We start from the raw sequence: 21,820 nt of genomic DNA, 5'->3' as shown, positions 1-21,820 counted from the left end.
AGGGCTCTGTGATCGCCAGGAGTTGACACCGACTCAAGTTCTAAACTTTACCTTTAGAACAGGTTCTGCTACATTGAGTCAACATGAATGATTGTAGAAGCAGATATTAATCATACTTAAGTTACTCAGCACCTGTCAGTACCATAGGATTACCAAGTGGAGAGAGGAAAATAATCTGTAATAATGGGGGGAAGTCTTAATGACTTAATGACTTAATATCCCAAAGGATATTGGAGGGGCTTAATGTGTTTGATGAATATGCTTTGAAAAATGGGCTCCCATTTTGTCATCTTCCTTCAGTGTAATTGACATTGCAAGTTCATAAATGGAAGGTCTTGCTATTCTGCCTTTCAAGTTGCTTGAAGATTAAGTTGTAGTATCTCTTCAGGGATTTATCGATTACCTTAAGTGGCGCAGCAGGGAAATGCTTAACTAACAAGCAGAAGGTTGCCGGTTTGAATCCCCGCTGCTACTATATCAGGCAGCATCGATATAGGAAAGTGCTGAAAGGCATCATCTCATACTACACAGGAAGAGGCAATGGTAAACCCCTCCTATATTCTACCAAAGAAAGCCACAGGGCTCTGTGGGCACCAAGAGTCGACACTGACTCAATGGTACACTTTACCTAGTGTTGGTTTTAGAGGAGGGAGGAAGATAAACAATGAGAATGACTGAGGAAGAGTGTAAGCATTCTTGAGAGAATGAATTGGTTCATAAGAACAGCCCTGCTGGATCAGGCCCAAGGCCCATCTAGTCCAGCATCCTGTTTCACACAGTAGCCCACCAGATGCCACTGGAAGCCTACAGGCAGGAGTTGAGGGCATGCCCTCCCTCCTGCTGTTAATCCCCTGCAACTGGTACTCAGAGGCATCCTGCCTTTGAGGCTGGAGGTGACCTACTACAGCCCTCCGACTAGTAGCTGTTGATAGTCCTCTCCTCCATGAAGTTATCCAAACCCCTCTTAAAGCTATCCAGGTTGTTGGCTGTCACCACATCTTGTGGCAGACAATTCCACAAGTTGATTATGCGTTGTGTGAAAAAGTGCTTCCATTTGTTGGTCCTAGATTTCCTGGTAATCAATTTCATGGGATGACCCCTGGTTCTAGTGCTATGTGAGAGGGAGAAGAATATATCTCTGTCCACTTCCTCCACACCATGCATGATTTTATAGACCTCTATCATGTCTCCCCACAGTCGTCTTTTTTCTAAAAAGCCCCAGGTGTTGTAGTCTTGCCTCATAAGAAAGGTGCTGTAGGCCCCTGATCATCTTGGTTGCCCTCTTCTGCACCTTTTCCAGTTCTGCAATGTCCTTTTTTAGATGTGATGACCAGAATTGTACGCAGTACTCCAGGTGTGGCCTCACCATAGTTTTGTATAAGGGCATTATAATATTAGCAGTTTTATTTTCAATCCCCTTACTTATGATCCCTAGCATGGAAGTGGCCTTTTTCACAGCTGCTGCACATTGAGTTCCTGCTGTAGTAAATAGTGTGTAGATGTGAATGCTCCTTTTCTGGCAAACATTTTGCCATTTGTTTGTTTCAGTGAAGGGATAAGACATCCACGTGCGCACCTGAGTACATGTGGAGCTTGGAGCCAGGGGTGTAACTATAATAGGGCAAGGAGAGACAGTTGCCTGGGGGCCCACTGCCTTGGGGTGGGCCCCAGAGGCAAGTCACATGGCTGACTCCCCCAGCTGCACACTCGCCCAGCCTTCCTTCAGTTGTATTCATCCTCCGAAACTGATGTGAGTGTTAGGACCTGGAGCTACCAAAACAGCATGTCTTTCTCTAGGACCATCAAATGACTTGCATCGTCCACAATTTACAAAAACTTTAAAAATAAATAAATTAGGATGATGTTCTATTCTGGCACTTAGTGTGTGTGTGTGTGTGTGTGTGTGAGAGAGAGAGAGAGAGAGAGAGAGAGAGTTTACTATGCTTTTTGTTACCACTATTCAGCCTCATTTAAGATTTCTTTGCTTCATGATGTGAACTTCAGTGGGATGGGGGGGGGCGCATTTTAAAATCTTATCTCTGGGCCCACTCCAACCTTGCCATGCCCCTGCTTGGAGCAGTTGTAAGAGTGCATCTGTCACTGAAAATTCAGACACACTACATTTTATGAGTTATATGTTTCCCTCTGATATATCCTAGAGGAACAATTACTTTCCCCTCCACTCTTGATTGCAAAAAAAAAAAAAAAGTGTCAGCTATAGCTTTACATTAACAGCAGTAAAGTTTTAGCCTAGCTTTCATGGTTGTAAACTTAGCCTTTTACTTTTACTTTCATTTCTCTACCAGCAACACAGAAATAAGTTTAGTGACAATTCTGATTATCCACAGCCAGTTCAGCAATGCAATTCATGCAATTTTAAAAGCTTCATGGGCCAAAGCAGGTAGCCCACTTCTCCCCCAATGGTTTAAGAATATAAAAATTGCCCTCTTAATCCCACATTATTTCTCTCAAGAGTGGCCAGCCAGATCTCTCAGAAAAGCTCACAGAGGGCATAATGATGCTAACTATGTTCTTTGTCCCCAGTATCTGATACTCACATGTACATGTCTGTCTTGGTTAATAGTTGCCAACAGCCTGTCCTCCATTCATTTGTTTAGTCCTTATTAAAAGCCGCCTAAAGTGCATGTATTGCTGTAACTCTTTTGCCTTTAATTGAGAACTGCCTCCTCTGGACTGACTTGAACCTCCTGTGAACTGGAGAGTTTCACTGGGTGATCCCAAGATGGTGGGTTAAAAATTTATCTCTGTCCACTCTCTCATATCCCTAACGCTCTGATTGCCTAACAAAAACAGCCCCAGTCTCCTTCATAGATGAGATGCTGCAACTCTTTGGCTTCACACCTGAGCAACTGTGCCAGGTAACCACGCATAGAATTAAGAATTGGGGATTCCAGAGCAGATGCCATGGCTCACCTAGGCCTGAAACGTTATAATCACACTCTTTTAAAATGAGATAGTCCTCCCACCTGCTTGGCCAATCATTTGTGCAATCAGTGCATTGTCCGCCATGTAGACCCTCTTCTGGTTTTACTTTCCACACAGCTACTGTGTATTTGAACCTGCTCCTTTCACCACTGGCAACAATGTTCCTGGTGCTAAACTTGTATTTTTTGAAGCAGTGGCAAAAAGTGTTCAAGTTATGCCTTGGAAAACTGCAAAGGAAGACATGAAGAGGGAACTAAGAATGAAACTAGAGTAGACAGCTTAAGCAAACTGGATATTTTCTAATGGACTGATATGGCTGGTTTGTATGTGTGGGCTAATTGTATTACTCTAACAAAACCCTTTCAAGATATCTGTCTAGCCTCAGTCTGTTTCTGCTGGCAGTAGCACTAACAGGCCTGTAAACCTTCCCCTAAGGGCGTTCAGGAGCAGTTGAGTGAGACTGAAGACTGCATGAGTAGGCACTAATTGTTGTACTTGAAGGTCTGGCAAAGGCAGCCTTTGATCTCTATCATAAAGTAATTCTCTTTATAATAGAGAACATTCAGACTTATTCTACTAAAGTTCAGTAAGCAACAAGAGTGGAAGGAAGGACACACAAACGTGTAAGGGTTTCAAATACATAGTGCAAGAGGAAGAGGTGAAGAAACTTGGCTTACTGCAAACAAGTCTGGGGAGAAGGAGGTGTGGAACAAGTTTCAAATATTTAAAGGCAAAGCAGTAGCCCTTAAAGACAATTATGCCAATTGGTGTGATGGTAGTTTCCCATCTCCTGGAGTGAACCTGGAGGTTTTGCTGTCTCTAAAGTGCTGGCTTGGCATAAAATGATTGCAAAACCTTGCAGTAGTCAGTAGAATAAGAATAACCAGCACTGTGAATGAAGAGAGGTTTACTTTTGTTTAGAAGCTTTTGTAATTCTCATCTCTTGATCCTTTGGAATTCTGCTTTTTACAAAAGCCAAAGTTTCAGTAAATGCTTGGCTTCTTTGGTATGAAGCCTGTAGGATTACTCAAGTGGACTGGGAGAGAAAGAGAGTTCATGACACTTTTTCAGAAGGAAGACTTTTTTCTTGTTAATAGTCCCTGGTTTAATAACATATAACCAAACAACATGCAACAGACAGCCTTTAGTCCTAACTTGCAAGACTAGGTCACATGATGAGGAGTGGTATCTGTTGGTTTACAAGCTTGCTTCTGGCTGTTGCATTTAATTCAAATGAAGATTAAACTTTATCATGGTACTTGATCAGCAATATATATTCTAAGCTGTCCAACAACAGCTAGAGAACCTTAGGTTGGCCACCCTTGTTAAGGAGGTAGAGGATAAGGGGGTGCAGTGGATCATAGTTTGGATGTGCATAATACCTTGCATGGGGAGGCCTTGATACCCACAGGAAGAGTGTTCAACAAAAATCGAGATCTGCTGCCCTAAAAGGGTCAGATCCCTGAGGAAGTTGTCCTACAACCATTTGATCTGCACTCTTAACTATCTTATATGCTGTGAGTTTAGCCATTGCTTTTAAAGGAATTATAGTGTTCATCAAAGAACTATCAGATATGGAAAGAACTGGACCATGGACCAGCAAGCCACACTACTTGTGCTCAAACTGTACTGGAGAAATGATTTAAACATAGTCCTGGAAAATTTAAATTAGCTTAATTTTTTTTAATAGTACTGAGCCTAGAGGCTATAGTCTCTCTTGGCTGCAAAACAAGTTCTAAAGCATGAGACACTCTTCAAATCGAGAATCCAAATAGCCCTCATTCCTCTAACTGGATCTATTTAGGATGTATTTTCATTATGCAGGTTTTTTTACACCCTGTGTTGTGTGGTAGAAAAGATTTAATTGGAACAGATTTATATTGCCGTCTCTATTTTCTTGCCAGAATTTTTGAGTCAATTCTAAGTTTTGCTTTCTTTAAAATACATGAGGAAGTGTGAAACAATGAACAGCATCTAGACTAATTTATTTAGTAATACTGCTGAGTTACTCTGTATGATGGCTTATTTTCAATAGGACTACTCAGGAGTAACTTAGTCTGGATGCTGCCCAATATGTTTGGACTATATTGACTGCAATTCTGTGCATTTCCTCCCACCTCCCATTAAATTTCATTAAAAATTAAGAGTACATGGCAAATAATGGCAAGATCTTTAATAACAAAACAGTTAAGGGTGAAACATTTCTAAGTAAAATAAAGAATGCTGAGAAAATTAAACGTGTTTAACTGTCAGTTTCCTTCCAGAATTAGAACTAAAGTCTGATAAGAAAACAGGGATATTACTCAATCAATCTTCTAGGGTTGTTTGCATAATGGGGTGTGGGGGGTGGGTGTGAGAACCAGACAAGCTGATTTTGGTGAGACTTCCTCTTAAATGGTATTTGTTTTGAAATTATTTCAGTGAGCAGGCTGAGGTTGTAGAGGGCTGGAATTGTAAAGTTACGCTTACTTAGGCCAAAACCACCTCTGTCATCCTCCTCTGATATATTTCAAACAAGTAGAAATGCTTTCTAAGAGTTATCTTTTTAAATTTTTATCTTCCTGGTGATTCTTGTTCAACCTTGACATCCATTTTTAAAAATTATTTATCTTTCACTAATAATTCAGTGCTGTGGAAGGCAGTAGTCCCTGCAGAGTGTTAATCAAGGGAAATGCCATGTGCATGTTCATTTACTATAATGGCAGCTTATGGATCACTACATTTAGACGAAATAATTGTAGAGACAATGCCATTTCAATTGCTACTAGTAGATTTGATTTTTGAAGGCGGAATTTGTAAGGTGACATGAGAATATGGCTGTATGAGATATCTGAGAAACCTTTGTGATTATGACATAGAACATCTGCCACAAAGTAGATGCCAGTGTTTTTTAAAATTTGTTTTTGAAAAGATGTAGTGTCATTATTTCTTCAAAAGATCTATGAGATTGCTTGAGCAGAAGAGCAATTAGACTTTAGAAGAGCTCCTAGTTCTTATCCTAAGCCTCTGTTTTCCTTTAATTCTGGTATTGGAATTAATTACAGAATGCTTTTACAGCTTCCAACTTTGCAGTTAATTTGAGTGTTTGACATCCTAACCAAGCACCAGTGGTGCAGGAGAAGCACTGGTGTAGCACCAATGTTTCTGAAGAATTCCAGACTAATTCTGCACTGGTGCTACTGCTGGAGAGGGATTTCAACTATTTCCCTTTTTCCCCTGGAAGCCATCTGTGTCACCCAAAAATATGTCCTTGAGGACAAAGAGAGGTCATTGAAATCTGCCCACCATTGAGCCAGCAGTAAAGCTGAATGAGTTGAACTCTTCAGAAGCACCTGTGCTTCTCCCATTGCACTGGTCCTTCATTAGTCAGGATGTTGGCCACTATCTTGGCTAACATAGGGGGCACTATAATTATTTAAGTATTGTTTCAGTTTGTTTTAAAAGGAGATATAAGAGATGTGCCCCTGGATAGGAAGCATTAAAACTGGGTACATTTTCCCAGCTGAATGAGCTTTAAGCAAGGCTCTGTTTGCTGATTTCTTTGAACCACAAGCCTATCAATGGGGCCACCTGCTATTGTAGGAACATAGGAAACTGCCATATACTGAGTCAGACCATTGGTCTATCTAGCTCAGTATTGTCTTCACAGACTGGCAGCGGCTTCTCCAAGGTTGCAGGCAGGAATCTCTCTCAGCCCTATCTTGGAGAAACCAGGGAGGGAACTTGAAACCTTCTGCTCTTCCGAGAGCGGCTTCATCCCCTGAGGGGAATATCTTGCAGTGCTCACACATCAAGTCTCCATTCATATGCAACCAGGGCAGACCCTGCTTAGCTAAGGGGACAAGTCATGCTTGCTACCACAAGACCAGCTCTCATTAAGTTCATTAAGCAGCAAAATATTGGAGGCTCTGGTTTTTTTTAATGCCATTTTAAATACCTTCCTGCCTTCATGTCCCATTTTGTGCACTAAATTACTCTGCTCTCTGATAATATGAGGCAGCAGGCAATTGATCTGCAGCTTCATAAGTGTTGTAGCAGGAATCCTTGAAACTGTAGTAGATGCTTTAACTCTGTACATGAACTCTTCCCTCATTTTCTTTCAGGTGGTCAAGACTATAGGCTTGCGTGAAGTGTGGTACTTTGGTCTTCAGTATGTGGATAATAAAGGATTCCCAACCTGGCTGAAGCTTGACAAAAAGGTAAAGGAAATTTTGATTAAAAACCAAAGCTAACCTCAGTTATTTCTGCTGGTGGTCGGGAGTGCATGCAGCAAGCCAGACACTTTTCCAGTTTGTCACTGGATTCATCCTAAAGGTTTGGAGCACAGCACAGTCTTTCAGAATGAAGAATGTTGCTTCAGTATTGATAAAACTGAAAACCAGTAACCAAGGCACTTGTACCAAAAGTCGTCCTGAGCCAGGTTGTCCTTCTGTCTGCAAAGGTCAGCCCTATTACAAGAGTTTCACAGCTCCTCCAGACAAGAATACGACATTTGTGGATCAGCCACATAGATTCTATCTCTCTATGCCCTTACTACCCAAATAAGACTAATAGATAGCATTGTTAAGAGGATGCACTTAATCAGTAATGGGACTCGGAGGACAAGGAGTCATTTGCAGCTTTTACACGTTGCACCTTGGATTGTTCCTGGAAGCTACAACAGTTGTTCAAGTAAGTCTTAACAGTTGCTGTTTTGGCTTTCAGAGGTTAAAAGGAATGTACAGTTAAAGATTTTCAGTGCTCTTAGTAACTAATGGCCTGGCAAACGGAATGCTCGCTTTATTTCTCTGCACAAATACTGACAGTCTGATCTGTTTGTACATAGTCTAGTCCCAGCATGTATTTGCCTTCTCCAAATAGCTGGCTATTGTGTTTCTTTGAATTAGCAGAACCTCTCAATGTACATGACTTAATCTTCTAAAAGCTTCACAAGACTAGTTGCTAAGCTGCTGAGAATGACTTGTGCTACACAAATTTATAGTATGAAGACTAGTTTAGACGTGCACCTTGTTCTGATGGTTTCGGGTCTTGTAACAGGAAAAGCTGTGAGCTGGTCTTGTGGTAGCAAGCATGACTTGTCCCCATAGCTAAGCAGGGTCTGCCCTGGTTGCATATGAATGGGAGACTTGATGTGTGAGCACTGCAAGATATTCCCCTCAGGGGATAAAGCCGCTCTCGGAAGAACAGGTTTCACGTTCCCTCCCTGGTTTCTCCAAGATAGGGCTGAGAGAGATTCCTGCCTGCAACCTTAGAGAAGCCACTGCCAGTCTGTGAGACAATACTGAGCTAGATAGACCAATGGTCTGACTCAGTATATGGCAGTTTCCTATGTTCCTGTGTGCATGCTTAGCTTAGCTGGGGATGTCTGTCTTCTAGTTCGTGTTGGCATTGCAAACATTCAGTATTAGAGCTATACTGATATACCCTAGGAATACTGATGAGCTAGGGATCTAAGTAGCACAAGGCCAATAATTAACAGTAATTATACTTGAATAAGTGAAGAGCCCAAGTAAAATGTTAATAGTCAAAATGTTTAATGATTTGAAGAAAGGTAAAGCAATTGAAATAACTAGGGTCCTAGTTACTTGAAACTAGGTTTTCTGGACAGGATAATTTCCATGTCTAAGGGGTGGTCTCCGTCTTTTAAAAAAATTCTTACAGAAATGGAGTACTCCATCCTTCAAAACAATAGAGGAATTTATGAGCCAACAATATCATCATCAAATTGATTCCATAGTTTTCAAAAGATGTTTGTGTTTGTTGCTTCACCTCTTCTCCACCCACCTCATTTCAGGTCTCTGCTCAAGAGGTCAGGAAAGAGACCCCTCTGCAGTTCAAATTCCGTGCCAGATTCTTCCCAGAGGATGTATCTGAGGAACTCATCCAGGATATCACTCAAAAGCTCTTCTTCCTGCAAGTGAAGGAAGGAATCCTCAGTGATGAGATCTATTGCCCACCTGAAACTGCAGTCCTCCTTGGGTCTTATGCTGTGCAAGCCAAATTTGGAGACTACAATAAAGAAGCACACAAGGCTGGATACCTCCAAACCGAACAACTGGTTCCCCAACGGTAAGAACCTCTCCTGAAAACTTAGGAATCTTGTTATCCTGGCAGCCGTATGTTCTTATAAAAGTGGATATATAGAACTGCAAAGAAAGTTTTGCAACTTGCTTAGCACTGAGAATCAGGTTAACAACATTGAGTTCCACAGCTCACTTGCCAAAACAAAGCATTTACTTCTCTTCAGATATAGTCAACATAACTAGAACAAAGACCTTGTAAATGTGTTGCAGCTCTGTTTTGTGATTTGAAGCAATTTGAGATGTGAAACTATTCTTTTTCTGGAGTGCTCTTCAACAATGGTGGCCCAGCGATGAACATGTTAATTAGCAAATAAGTACAATGGGGGGTGGGTGGAGGTGGAATTGGCACAGGGTGTATTATTTTATCACTATGGTCTTCATCACTAGTTGTTGCTCAATCCACTTCTATTTCAGCCCCCTAAAATCATGAACTGCATCTGAGGAATTGTGAAGTTTGATAGCTTAACCAGTTTGGAAATTTTCATTTTCAATCTTGATGGCATTTCTCTACATTCATAAGATCTAGAAACCTGTGGTTTGGGGGTGGTTGTGTTTTTAAATTAGAGCCAGGACCCTTGAAAGTATTTCTTTAGGCATTCTGCCATCTCTCTCTAAATGAAAGCTGGATCATCTGGCATCTGCTAGGAACGGGTGGCCCCCAAGTCACTTCTTGGTCCATCACTCTTGCACAGAACAGTCCCTCCCTCTCTTGTTCTCTGGAGCATTAACATCCTGGGGTGTTCTTGCCACTCCCCATCTCTAATAATCCTTGAGCCAAAATTCCAGATTTCTCGACAAGATGTACAACCTCCTTAATCAGAATTATGCAAATACACCTTACTGTTTAGAGCTGCCTAATATAGTTCAGTTAATATAGGCTCCACATTCTATTCTATATTCTGTATAATAGAATGTGAAGTCTGGAGCTTTTGGGTACAGTATTCAATATGTGCCAACTCCTATATGGAATTGTGCAGTGGTGCTAAATCTTGCAGGCAAATTATCCCTTGCCTCAAACTTTGCTAATGAAAGATTTTGTCTGTTCCCCAAAAGTAAAAGAAACATGGTCCCTTTAAAAATGCAAATGAACTTCCCTAGATAAACGAATGAATCTCACAGTATTTCTTTTCTTTTCTTTTTTCTTAGAGTAATGGACCAACACAAGCTCTCTAGAGAACAGTGGGAAGAACGGATCCAGGTCTGGCATGCTGAACACGGTGGAATGCTTAAGTGAGTTATGGCATTGCAGTAGGATGTCTTTTTATTCTGTTAAAGTTTTTTTAAAAAACAGGCTCTTAAGAAATTTCTGGGACCTATAACATTCCCTAGCCACCCATGTCTATAGCCAACCCAGCTCTGAGACAGTAAGCTGTAGCCAAGAACTTGAACAGACCAACTCCAATTAACTTAACAGCTTCCTAACAAACCATTTGTTCTGAGCTGTCTTCTCCACATTTATTATACTGAATTGATGGGAGGATTGATATACAGGGAAATCCCAATGCTGTGTACACTGTGTGGGTGAAGCGGGTGGGGTTTGCTGAGATGACTTTAAAAGTAGAGGAAGACAAAGAGGATTAACTTGGAAATTTGATAAGAAATGAATGAGATGGTGGCTATGTGTCTGCATGTGTTTATGAAACATATTTTCTCTCCTAGCCCAATGAGTGCCTAATTTCCCATTAGCACAAGGGCTCTGTGCCAGTCTTCAGAATGAAACATTTATTAGCCTTTCCTGTTTGTTTCTATTGCCAACCAGAGAGAATGCCATGCTGGAATACCTGAAGATTGCCCAGGACCTAGAAATGTATGGAATCAACTACTTTGAAATCAAGAATAAGAAAGGGACTGATTTATGGCTGGGAGTAGATGCGCTTGGGCTGAACATTTATGAGAAGGATGACAAGTAAGTTAAAGTTTTAATGGTCCTTCTGTGACAGTTGTGCCAAAGAATTCTCTCATCAGTGTTCCCTGTATCTTTATGGCAATGTTATCGGTGCAAGTCACCTTAGCTTTCAGATTAACCTCTGAATGTAGTCATTCTGAGATGCACATGGCCTCAAAGTGCCTTCCCTTTACCAGTCTCCAAACTATGACCTGTTTTCATATTTAAGGTCAGCCTTTGACACTATGACGTTAAGCTCATATGCCAGCATGTCTAAGGCACATTACATCAGAAGGGCAGGCAGAGGTCAAATGGAATAATCCTTATATGGTGGGAAAGGTAAACCATATATCAGATGCTAATGATAAGGCTGGAAGCAACTCCAGAGGCCATCAAGTCCACCTCCAGTGCCAAAATGTTGCATAAAGGCAAGATTAATTATCTCGAGCCCATCCCTGGTAGATGTTTACCAGATATAAGATCTGAGGCAAAGAGAGAGCCAGGGGGCCATGCAGAGCCAGGGGTCAGAGTTGCTAAAGTGTGATGCAGAACAGGACCCTTACAGTGTACCTCGGAATGGTCTGATCTACCAGCTGCTGCATCCTTGCCTACCTCAGCTGCTGCCTGCAAATAAAGTCAGACCAAATCATTGACTTTTTTGGCCTTTCAGGGCATCTTTCACACAGGGCTTTTGGCTCAGATCTCCTCCAGAATGGAGGATGTGCATTCACATATCGGCCAGATTTACCCCAAAATCCCTGCAAACTACCCGGAGCACTTCACAAATGATTCCAGTTTTTCATTGCGCATTAGAGTGTAGCCCGATTTATATCCAGGGATTTTTTTTTTTAATCCACTTTTTGTGTCTTTTTTTGGTCCAACTTTGAACTTGCAGTAAAGCCTGCTGTGTGAAGAACACCATGGTCTCCCACAGAAGATTAGAGTTAGGACTGCTGTTTGAAATATGTTGACCTTGTAGAAGCAACTTTAAATTGCTTTCTGTTGAGTTAGTCTTTGTGCTGTGAGCCATAGGTGTACCCCAGTCTTTAGCTGGCAAAGTTGGGGTTAAGCAGGAAGCTGATTAGGTTGATTCCTCTGGTGCAGGGGCGTAGCTAGGGGAGAGGGATCCATGTTCACCCCTCTCTCCGATGGCCCCTCTGAGAGAGGGAGATCATGAAGAAAATAGGGAGGAGTAGAGCAGGGGAGCCCTCAGGAGCATGGGGGGCCGGGTTCTTTGAACCCAACCGCTCCATTTATAGCTACACCCCTGCTCTTGGTGTACACAGTTTTGCAGTTGATCTTTTTCACTGGGTAGCGGTGGGATCTCTATGAAGAAGTAGCAGGGAATACCAGCTTGAAAATTAGTTTCAGCATTCAGTTGTCCCTCCTAATTTGAACCTTCTGTTTCTCAATCCTTCATATCATGATTTGGTTTTGTAATAAGTGTTCTACTTAACTGATTTGTGAGTTTGTTTTTACTTTTTTTAAAAATCACTGTGTATTTGATTTGATGTGAGCTGCTTGGGGTGACAAAGACAGGATATGCATCCTTGAATAAATTTCTTTTTAAAGTAACATAAGAGAATAAATGTAATGATAGCAAAATGTAACAAATTGATCCTATTCACACACGCTTATTTGCCAAGAACCAGAAAGGAAGTATAGAATCCCAAGTTAATGGGTTGAAGGGTAAGAATCTGAAAGAAGGAACACGAAACATACTTTGAATGGTCAGTTGCCAATCCTGACTAGGTTTTATCACTTCTGCCCAGTGTAAAAAGCTGTAAGCTGTGTAACCATACATATGGGAGGAAGTAATGTACAAGCAATCTGTGAGACTTGAAAAAAGGTTAAGCTAGCTCCTGCTTAGTTCCTCTTTCGATAGAACTTGTACTGAGGCTCCTGCTCTAAAGATCTCGGAGGGTAAAAGTGATTTCCCCCCTTTTTTGCAATGCTAAAGTGCAGAAAAAAAGGAGTGTCACTCTTAAGTATTGCATGAGTGAAACTACTTCTAGTTTCTTGAATGACAAGCCTCTTTGTGTAGCCACACTTGCACAAACAGGTTTTACAGGCTGCAGAAAGGAACCTTTGCCTCTAAGGGAAGATCAAGGGCGGGGGAGGAACATGCACACCAAACTAGATACTGGTACATCAAATATGGTTCATATTTTTCATCATATGAAGTGGCTGCAAGATCCCCCCCCCTTCTCTCACTATTTATATAGTTAGACCCCCTCAAGTCCTTTAAATAAATTAGAACTGGGATGCAGAGCAAGAGCTTGGGGAGGTGGGGTGGACAGGACAAACCACACCTGTGGTTAATGTGGAGTTTCATGTATAAATACCAGTGCCTCTACTTTTATAATATAAACAAATTCTAGCTATATAAAGGTAAATGGATGCCACATTTTTGGCAGATTTTAGTAGCTTTGTCTTTGTTTTAAAAGTGAAATGTTGATAGCTTGCCATTAATTACAGGAGCATTTTTAACATGAATAAAATTGCATAGGGCTGATGGGCAAAGCAGTGTCCATTACTTGGTTCCCAGAAAAGCATCTGTTTGGCTCCTCTCTGACCTATAATATCAGGGAAGCAGGAGATATAGCAGATGGATATACAGGCACCAAAGAGAGTATTGTTTTTATTTAGGATATGCATACTTGGCTTTTCAACCACAACAGTAATTCACAAAGTGAATAGCAAAAGGAATGAGAAGCTGTTTTCCTCTCCCAAAAGGGCTCATAATCTTGAAAATTGCATTTGAGGTGGAGGGACCCAGTGCCATAGTATTATTGAAGCCAGATAGGTATGAACCTGATCAGACTCTGGATTGGAAACCATCGGTAAGCCAAAGTAAACTGCTCTTGAGCTTTCAAAATCGATAATGTGTGTGTGTTATCAGTACACTCCCACTGAAGCACACTCAAGGGCAAATTCTCAGTCCCTGTTCTGGACATTCATTCATTCATTCATTCATTCATTCGATTTCTATACCGCCCTTCCAAAAATGGCTCAGGGCGGTTTACACAGAGAAATAACAAATAAATAAGATGGATCCCTGTCCCCAAAGGGCTCACAATCTAAAAAGAAACACAAAATAGACAGCAGCAACAGTCACTGGAGGTACTGTGCTGGGGGTGGATAGGGCCAGTTATTCTCCCCCTGCTAAATAAAGAGAATCACCATGTTAAAAGGTGCCTCTTTGCCAAGTTAGCAGGGGATATTCTACCCAGTCTGGTAGACTGGGAAGATATTCTACCCAGTCTGCCCACAGTGCAAGTCTCTTATGTTATGAGAACAATTTGTTATGGGGCGGCTAACAAAGTTTATTTTGTGGTGGTGGTGGTTGTTATGTTGCGATTGCCATTGGGACTCCCAACTAGGGATGTACACGGACCCGGGTGGGGGGAGGCTCAAGGGTGGGGGGTTGTTGCTTTAAGGGTGGGGGGCACACTTACCCCTCCCACCAATCTTCCTGTCGCCCCATTTACTGGAACTGAGTGGAAGTGTCTGGTGCAATTGCACGTCCATGTGCATGCGCCTGCTCAGGTGCGCCAGATACTTCCTCTCAGTTCTGGTTAACAGGGCAGCAGGGAGGTACGCTGCCGTCCCATGGACTTTTGAAAAACCAAGCGCTGGCGGGGGAAGCGCGGCGGAAGGGGTAAGTGCACCTCCACGCCTTCAAACTGGCGAAACCACCCACCATTCGAACCTGTTCGGAGGCCCATAAAGGGTTCGTGCACATCCCTACTCCCAATAGGGATCACGGTTCCATGCACATCCCTACTCCCAACCCCCCACCCTCATCCAAAACAGAAGTGCTGGTGCAAGAAGTCTTCAGGTGAGGAAATGGGGCCTCACAATCTTTATCTGTGTTAGGTTCTCAAATGCTTATATAAGTCTGGCCTAAATATGGATGGTGAGCCTGAAAATGTTCACTAATGTACTAAAAATCAGATCAAAACCTTCTGATTAATCAGTGGCAAATAATTAAATAGAATCTGCAGGGTCCTGTAAATTTCCCTATGAAAAAATGTTTTTCTTTTAAATGTTACCCAAACCAAAAGTATATCTAAATTTATAACACTTTATAAGCCTTTTTGCTATCTGAAAATGAACATGTGACCTTCTTGTAATTGTCCACCCAGGAGAAAAATGATCAGTAACCTGATGCTATAGAGATCTGGCACTACTTAATACAAAGTTTATATTTATTTATTTATTCATTCAGTTTATAGACCACCCTTCCTAAAGTGGCTCAGGGTGGTCTACATTTAAAAATTTTTAAAAACCACAATAATTTTTTTAAAAAATATTGGGGGGGTGGGGGATCAACCAGATTAAAATTAAAACTAGATATCCTTAAAAGTCAGGCTAAAAAGACTAGTCTTTAAGGCTTTCCTAGAGGCCTCCAGGGAAGATAATCCTCTTATATCCATGGGAAGTGTGTTCCATAACCTAGGGGTGACAGCTGAGAAGGCCTGATCCCAGGTCGCCACCAAATGAACTGGTGGCACCCAAAGACATACCCATCCTGACAATCCTAATAGGTGGTGGGGATCTTGTAGAGTAAGGCACTCTCTGAGGTAACCATTCAGGGCTTTAAAGGTAATAACCAGCACTTTGTACTTCTGCCTGGAAATATATTGGCAACCAGTGTATCTGTTTAAGAACAGGCATAATGTGGTCTCTCCAGGATACCCCAGAGACCAATCTGGCTGCCATATTTTAGACTAACTGAAGTTTCCGAACATACAAACGTATGTAACATACATACATACAAAGGCAGTCCCTACATAGAGCACATTGCAGTAGTCCAACCTGGAGGCTACCAGCTAGTGTACCACTGTTTTAAGGTCATTCTCCACAAGGAATGGGTGGAGTTGTTGAATCAATCACAGCTGGTAAAAAGCACTCCTGGCCACAGCCTCAACCTGTGGCACCAGGGTGACCTGGGTCCAATTGCACTTCCAAGCTATGGACCTGTTCTTTCTGGGGGAATGTAACTGAATCCAGAAGAGGAAGCTCTATCCCATCTTGTAGAGTACGACCCTCAACAGTGAGCACCTCCATCTTGCTTAGATTCAGATTCAGTTTATTATCCCTCATCCAGCCCATTACTGCCTGTAGACAGGCATTTAAGGGGCTAGTGCAATTTCCTGATATTGATAAGGAGAAATACATTTGGGTATCATCAGTATATTGATAACTGCCAGCACTAAATCCCCTGATGAACTCACCCAGCAGTTTCATGTAGATGTTAAAAAGCATTGGTGACAGAATGGAGCCTTGAGGGACTCCATATGGCAGCTTCTGTTTTAAAAAGCAACGTTCACCGTGCCACCATCTGAAATCTACCTGAGACATAGGAGCGAAACCACTGTAAAACAGTGCCTCCTCTCCCCAAATCTGTCAGGTGATCAAGAATGATACCACGGTAGATTGTATCGAAAGCTGCTGAGAGATCCAGAAGAACCAGCAGAGTCGCACTCCCTCTGTCAATTCCCTGGTGAAGGTCACCTAGCAGGCCAGCCAAGGCCATCTCAACCCCATAGCCTGCCCTAAAGCTAGTTTGAAATGGGTCTAGATAATCAGTTTCCTCCAAGACCACTTGGAGCTGGTCAGCCATTACCCTCTCAATCTTCTTATCCAACCATGGGAGGTTGGAGATTAGCCTATAATTATCCATCACCAGGGGATCCAGAGCAGGCTTCTTAAGAAAGGGACTAACCACTGTCTCCAAACAAGGTGGCATCCTGCCCTCCCTCAGTGAGGTATTAATGATATCAACTAGGTTAGCTCCAGCAGCCTCTCTGCAAGATGAAATCCACTTTATTGGGCAAGGATCCCAAGAACAGGTGGTTGAATGTACCACTCCAAGTAGCTTGTACACATCCTCAGGAGTCACAAACAGAAACTGATCCAATCTAACCATGCAAGAAAGATTGCAGGACACCTTTCTAAATGGCCCTGCAGAAATGTTGGAGTCCAGATCAGCCTGAATGCGAGAGATTTTATCTGCCAAGGACTCACTGAATGTGTCACGGTGAGACATAGTTTCCGGAAACAGATTTGAAATGGAATGGGCTTTTGTTAAACCCTTAACAATCTGGAACAGCTCTGCTGGATGAGAACTTGCAGACGCAATGCACGCAGAATAAAATCTTTTCCTTGTCCAATTCATTGCCACAGCATAGGCCCTCAAATGGACTGTATGCTATGTCTTATTGAATATAGTCCTTAGACAAACCCCATGCACCATTGTATTTTACCAGTTTTAAAAATAATTCTCTATTTCCAGATTAACCCCCAAGATTGGCTTCCCTTGGAGTGAGATCAGAAATATATCTTTCAATGATAAGAAGTTTGTTATAAAACCAATTGACAAGAAAGCTCCAGTAAGTATAACTGATTCCTGTAGAGCTCAGACTCTTAACCGCTATCTTTGCTTTGATACAGAAAAATCCTGTTGTAAACTGCATGTGTCAGCAAGAAAGCAAAAATGAAAAATGTCTGCACATGGGATACAGATTCTTTGTTGCTGCATCAGCAAAGACAACTATGAGAATAAAGAGAAAATTAGCATTGTAGAATGCCAAACTGTTACCTGTTCACTTGTGTTTTTTCTCCTCAGTGTGTTCTCCAAAACTCATCAGTATGTATGTATGTATTTGATTTATATACTGCCCTTCTTAAAAAGCCTCAGATATTACCTTTATCTAAAGTATATGCCTGAAGGGCCCTCAAGGGCAATGCCTCATTACCTTTTCTAAGCAGCAGTCCATCTTATTGTTTGCCATATCTGAAGGAAAGATTTCCCCCAAGATTTCTAAAATAACTTATTCCACAAGCCAGCTGCTCTAAATCAGAGATTCTCAATATTGGGTCCCCAGATGTTATTGGACTTCAACTCCCATAATACCCAGCCAAAAGTCACTGGGCCTGGGGATTATGGGAGTTGAAGTCCAATGACGTCTTGGACCCAACATTGAGAATCCCTGCTATAAATAACTTGTATTTGTAAAATGCTTTTTCTATCTGGTGCTGTTCTGGGAGTGTGTAAGAAATTTATTTAAATAAATCTAAAACTCAAGAATCCTTATGCTATGGTGCAGGGTGGGCCTCAAGGTCCACCATACAAGGCTGTGGTGAGAGCAGATAAAGACTCGGGTTGCTGTAGAAGTGCATTCTGAGTGTTTATTTGGAGTGACTGAGAGGATGGTAGCAATGGATCAGAAATAGAATTGATGAGTGAATCTGTCTGCTCCTCCAAACCATAGGAGTACCTTCCGTAGCCAGATGATATGGAGAACCTTTATTTCCATGAAAGAGATCTGTTTAGTTAGTGATTGTAACCCTATTCAGAAGTTGTTGTTAAAAAAACAAAACAACAAAACTACGTGAGTACTGTTGTCCAAAAACACTCTGGAAGTTCCACCCCAGTGCGTCACTCACCTCCTCCTCCCCCTGCCCAATCCATTCTCTTCACAGTTAGGGTGGCGTTTGTTTGAAGAGGCAAACACTATAACTGTGATTGCATGTGTTTCTGTGACTGGGACTTCTGTAGTGCTTTTGGACAGTTATACTTACGTACACCTTTTTTTTAGCCACCTAATGGCGCAACAGGGAAATGACCTTCCTAGCGAGCAAGAAGTTGCCAGTTCAAATCCCCGTTAGTATGTTTTCCAGAATATAGAAAACACCTATATTGAGCAGCAGCGATAGAGGGAGGTGCTGAAAGGCATCATCTCACACTGAGCGGGAGGAGGCAATGGTAAACCCCTCCTGTATTCTACCAAAGAAAACCACAGGGCTCTGTGGGCACCAGGAGTCAACACTGACTCGAGGGCACAACTTTTACTTTACACCTTTTTTAAAATAACCTTTGAATAGGGCTTATGAATCATCAAAGTCCAGAACATTCCCTTCTTCCTCATGCACGCTGTTAGCTGCCCTGATTGCCTTCTTAACAGGGGAAGTTATTTGTCATGTCAGTTGTGCTCTGTGCAAATATTAGTGGATCTTGGGCAGACTTTTCCTCCCACTGACCTTTGCAGCCTGGAATGAACACTTAACATAGTAACTATGTAACACAGAGCCATTTTGGAAGGGCAGTATACACATCAAATACATACATACATACATACATACATACATACATACATACATACATACTTGCAAAAGGCTGTTGTAGCAAGTGGCTTCACTTAATGAGGAACATTGTATCTATCCTATGTTTTTACTGCTTCTTAGTTTCTTTAATTTCTTACCCTGCAAAGTGCTTTACAGTCTCTGGTTGTGATCCGGCATCTGGGCTTTGATGTGCACACAACCTTTTTCCACTGGCAGTCATAGGCCTGTTTGCTTGTGAGGCCCTGGATCACAGGCTACATAGATCTCGACTTCCCAGGAGGGTGGATCCAGAAATTCAAGGGGGACACGCGGCAACCAGAACTTGCATTTCTTGTCTCTTCTTAAATACAAACACAACAAATATTTATATACCACTTTTCAACAAAAGTTTCCAAAGTGGTTTACATAGAGAATTAATTAATTAATTAATAAGATGGCTCCCTGTCCCCAAAGGGCTCACAATATGGACACCAACTACAATCACTGGAGGTACTGTGCTGGGGGGAGGGGTGTGTGGATAGGGGCAGTTATTCCCCCACAGTTAAATAAAGAGAATCACCACATTAAAAAGGTGCCTCTTTGCCTAGTTAGCAGGGGTACAACACTTGTGTCAATTCATATCTCTCTTGAATGAAATCTTCCAGCCACATGGTCACAAAAGAATCCCCAAAAGTGGGTTGCAAACAATTACTTCAAGATTTACACTGATTGGAGCTGGGATTGATAAACTGACCCCGCATACAGTTCACAGATATGCTGAAACCAATGTGACCTCTGTGTTTTAAAAGAAACATGTATTGCTTTAAATGATTTTGGCAATGCTTTTTCCACATCTAATAAAGGCTTAGAACTGTTAGAGGGCTTAAAAGTGAACTAGTGTAATGTAGTGGATGTACTTGGATTGAGGAAGCCTTGAATTCCTAGCTCAGCCATAAAGGTTACTGAATGCGGTGAGTGTGTGTTCATGTACGTCTGTGTGCATGTGTACACACACAGATAGATAGATAGCATTATAGTATCACACAGGGTTGTTGTAAGGATAAAAGAGGCTAATTCCATTTTCACCACCCTAAGCTTCTGAGATACAAATGTGTTGAATAAGTAAATTCAACTTTGCAGTTCTATAGAAATCCACCTGAGAAGATGCATGAAAAACTATACATGTTCATGTCTAGCATAATTCTGGAGAAACAGCTGCAAAATAACTTATTTCAGGACAAACTAAGAATTGAATCCCATCAATTATGTAATAGCTATGAACACCCCCCTGGGAAGATGTAAGGGATTAAGAGCTGGAAGTCAGACTAGAAGTCTTACCATTTGATGCAGGGATATTATCCAAAATTTCATTAATTATACTGTATTTTCCAGTATATATTCAGTATTCAGTTTTAGAATAGGTTTTCTATATAAATCTATATAAATTTTGAAAAGGCCAACACTGGGAGGAGTGCAACTTTATTTCTCTCTCACATGCATGGTTGATGCCAGTTACATGACAAAATTTGTGTGTGTGTGTAGCATGTACCCGGAGATTTAAAAAAGAAATAGTAATAAGATTATGGACACTTCCATAGTCTGAATTTTCTTTTCATAGTAATATAAATATCTTGAATCTATATTCCCTGTTACCTATACACACACACTCTGCACCGCTCCCCCACCCCAAGGCTTAGTTCTTTAATGTAGAATGGCATCTCTTAGACTTTGGATGTCTTCCACTCTTTTCCTTTTTCTTGTGTTAAACTTGCATGCGTGCACACACATACCTGTTATGAACATTTCAGAGAAGACTATTAGGGGAGTGGTGCCTCAGTGGCTACAGGACTTCAGAAATTATTAACACATTTGAGCTGTTGAAATAAGCATTCATGGACAAGTTACAGGAAGAGAGCAGGGCCCCTTACAATTAAGTCTAAGTTACTGTTAATGTGTTACCACCTGGATTTTCAATTGATAAGAACCTGCAGAGATATCTACAAAAACTGGAAGATAAAAGAATGTTTATGAGAAACTCAAGTGTGTCTGACTTCTGACCTGTGTGCTCATACTGTTTTTCTGCTAGGATTTCGTGTTTTATGCTCCTCGGCTGAGAATTAACAAAAGGATCCTGCAGCTGTGCATGGGAAATCATGAATTATACATGCGCCGTAGGAAACCTGACACCATTGAGGTTCAACAAATGAAAGCTCAGGCCCGTGAAGATAAGCACCAAAAGCAACTAGAAAGGTGAAGAAGGGGAAGTGGCTGAACCTAATTGGTCATTAAGCATAAGAAGTAGAAATTGGTAGTTGGGGAACAATGCCATCATATGAAATGGGAGGACTCTTGAGTAGCCAGATGCTGGCTTGCACATCTCCTTCCTGAACATTTTCCTAGTTTTTAAAATATTGTGTTGGCCTCCTTGAATCCGCTAGTGATGCAGCCACCAGCACCATATACAGGTACTGTGGGTTTAAAGGCATGTTTTGCTACTGGGTCTAGTCACTGTACACTAACAGTAGAAAACCACAGCAGTTTTTCCACCCAGTGTTAGCATGGTTAAGTGAAATAAGTAGATTGTAATCTCCAAGGTTCTAAAACAGTCTTATTTTTTATGTCCTAATAGACAACAGTTAGAAAATGAGAAGAAGAAGAGAGAGACGATTGAGAAGGAGAAAGAGCAGATGTTAAGGGAGAAAGAAGAGTTGATGATGAGACTGCAAGAGTATGAGCTGAAGACACAGAAAGCTGAAAAAGGTACAGTTAATTGTTATGCAGGTAACAGGAGCCC

General features: G+C 41.6%; 1 protein-coding gene across 4 annotated transcripts in view; it reads left to right on the top strand.

The window, feature by feature from the left end:
• The window catches only part of EZR (ezrin), a 70,037-nt gene that overhangs the window by 43,208 nt on the left and 5,009 nt on the right, over positions 1-21,820 (top strand). For all 4 annotated transcript variants that reach the window (XM_053294380.1, XM_053294363.1, XM_053294353.1 and 1 more), the window contains 7 exons: positions 7,050-7,145; positions 8,741-9,015; positions 10,176-10,259; positions 10,789-10,935; positions 17,216-17,312; positions 21,113-21,276; positions 21,656-21,786. In XM_053294380.1, the coding sequence (XP_053150355.1) occupies positions 7,050-7,145; positions 8,741-9,015; positions 10,176-10,259; positions 10,789-10,935; positions 17,216-17,312; positions 21,113-21,276; positions 21,656-21,786 (994 nt within the window). The remainder of the gene's footprint in view (positions 1-7,049; positions 7,146-8,740; positions 9,016-10,175; positions 10,260-10,788; positions 10,936-17,215; positions 17,313-21,112; positions 21,277-21,655; positions 21,787-21,820) is intronic.

The sequence above is a fragment of the Hemicordylus capensis genome, chromosome 1 (genome assembly GCF_027244095.1).
Source record: "Hemicordylus capensis ecotype Gifberg chromosome 1, rHemCap1.1.pri, whole genome shotgun sequence".
NCBI lineage: Eukaryota > Metazoa > Chordata > Lepidosauria > Squamata > Cordylidae > Hemicordylus > Hemicordylus capensis.
This window is presented reverse-complemented; position numbering and strand designations above follow the sequence as displayed.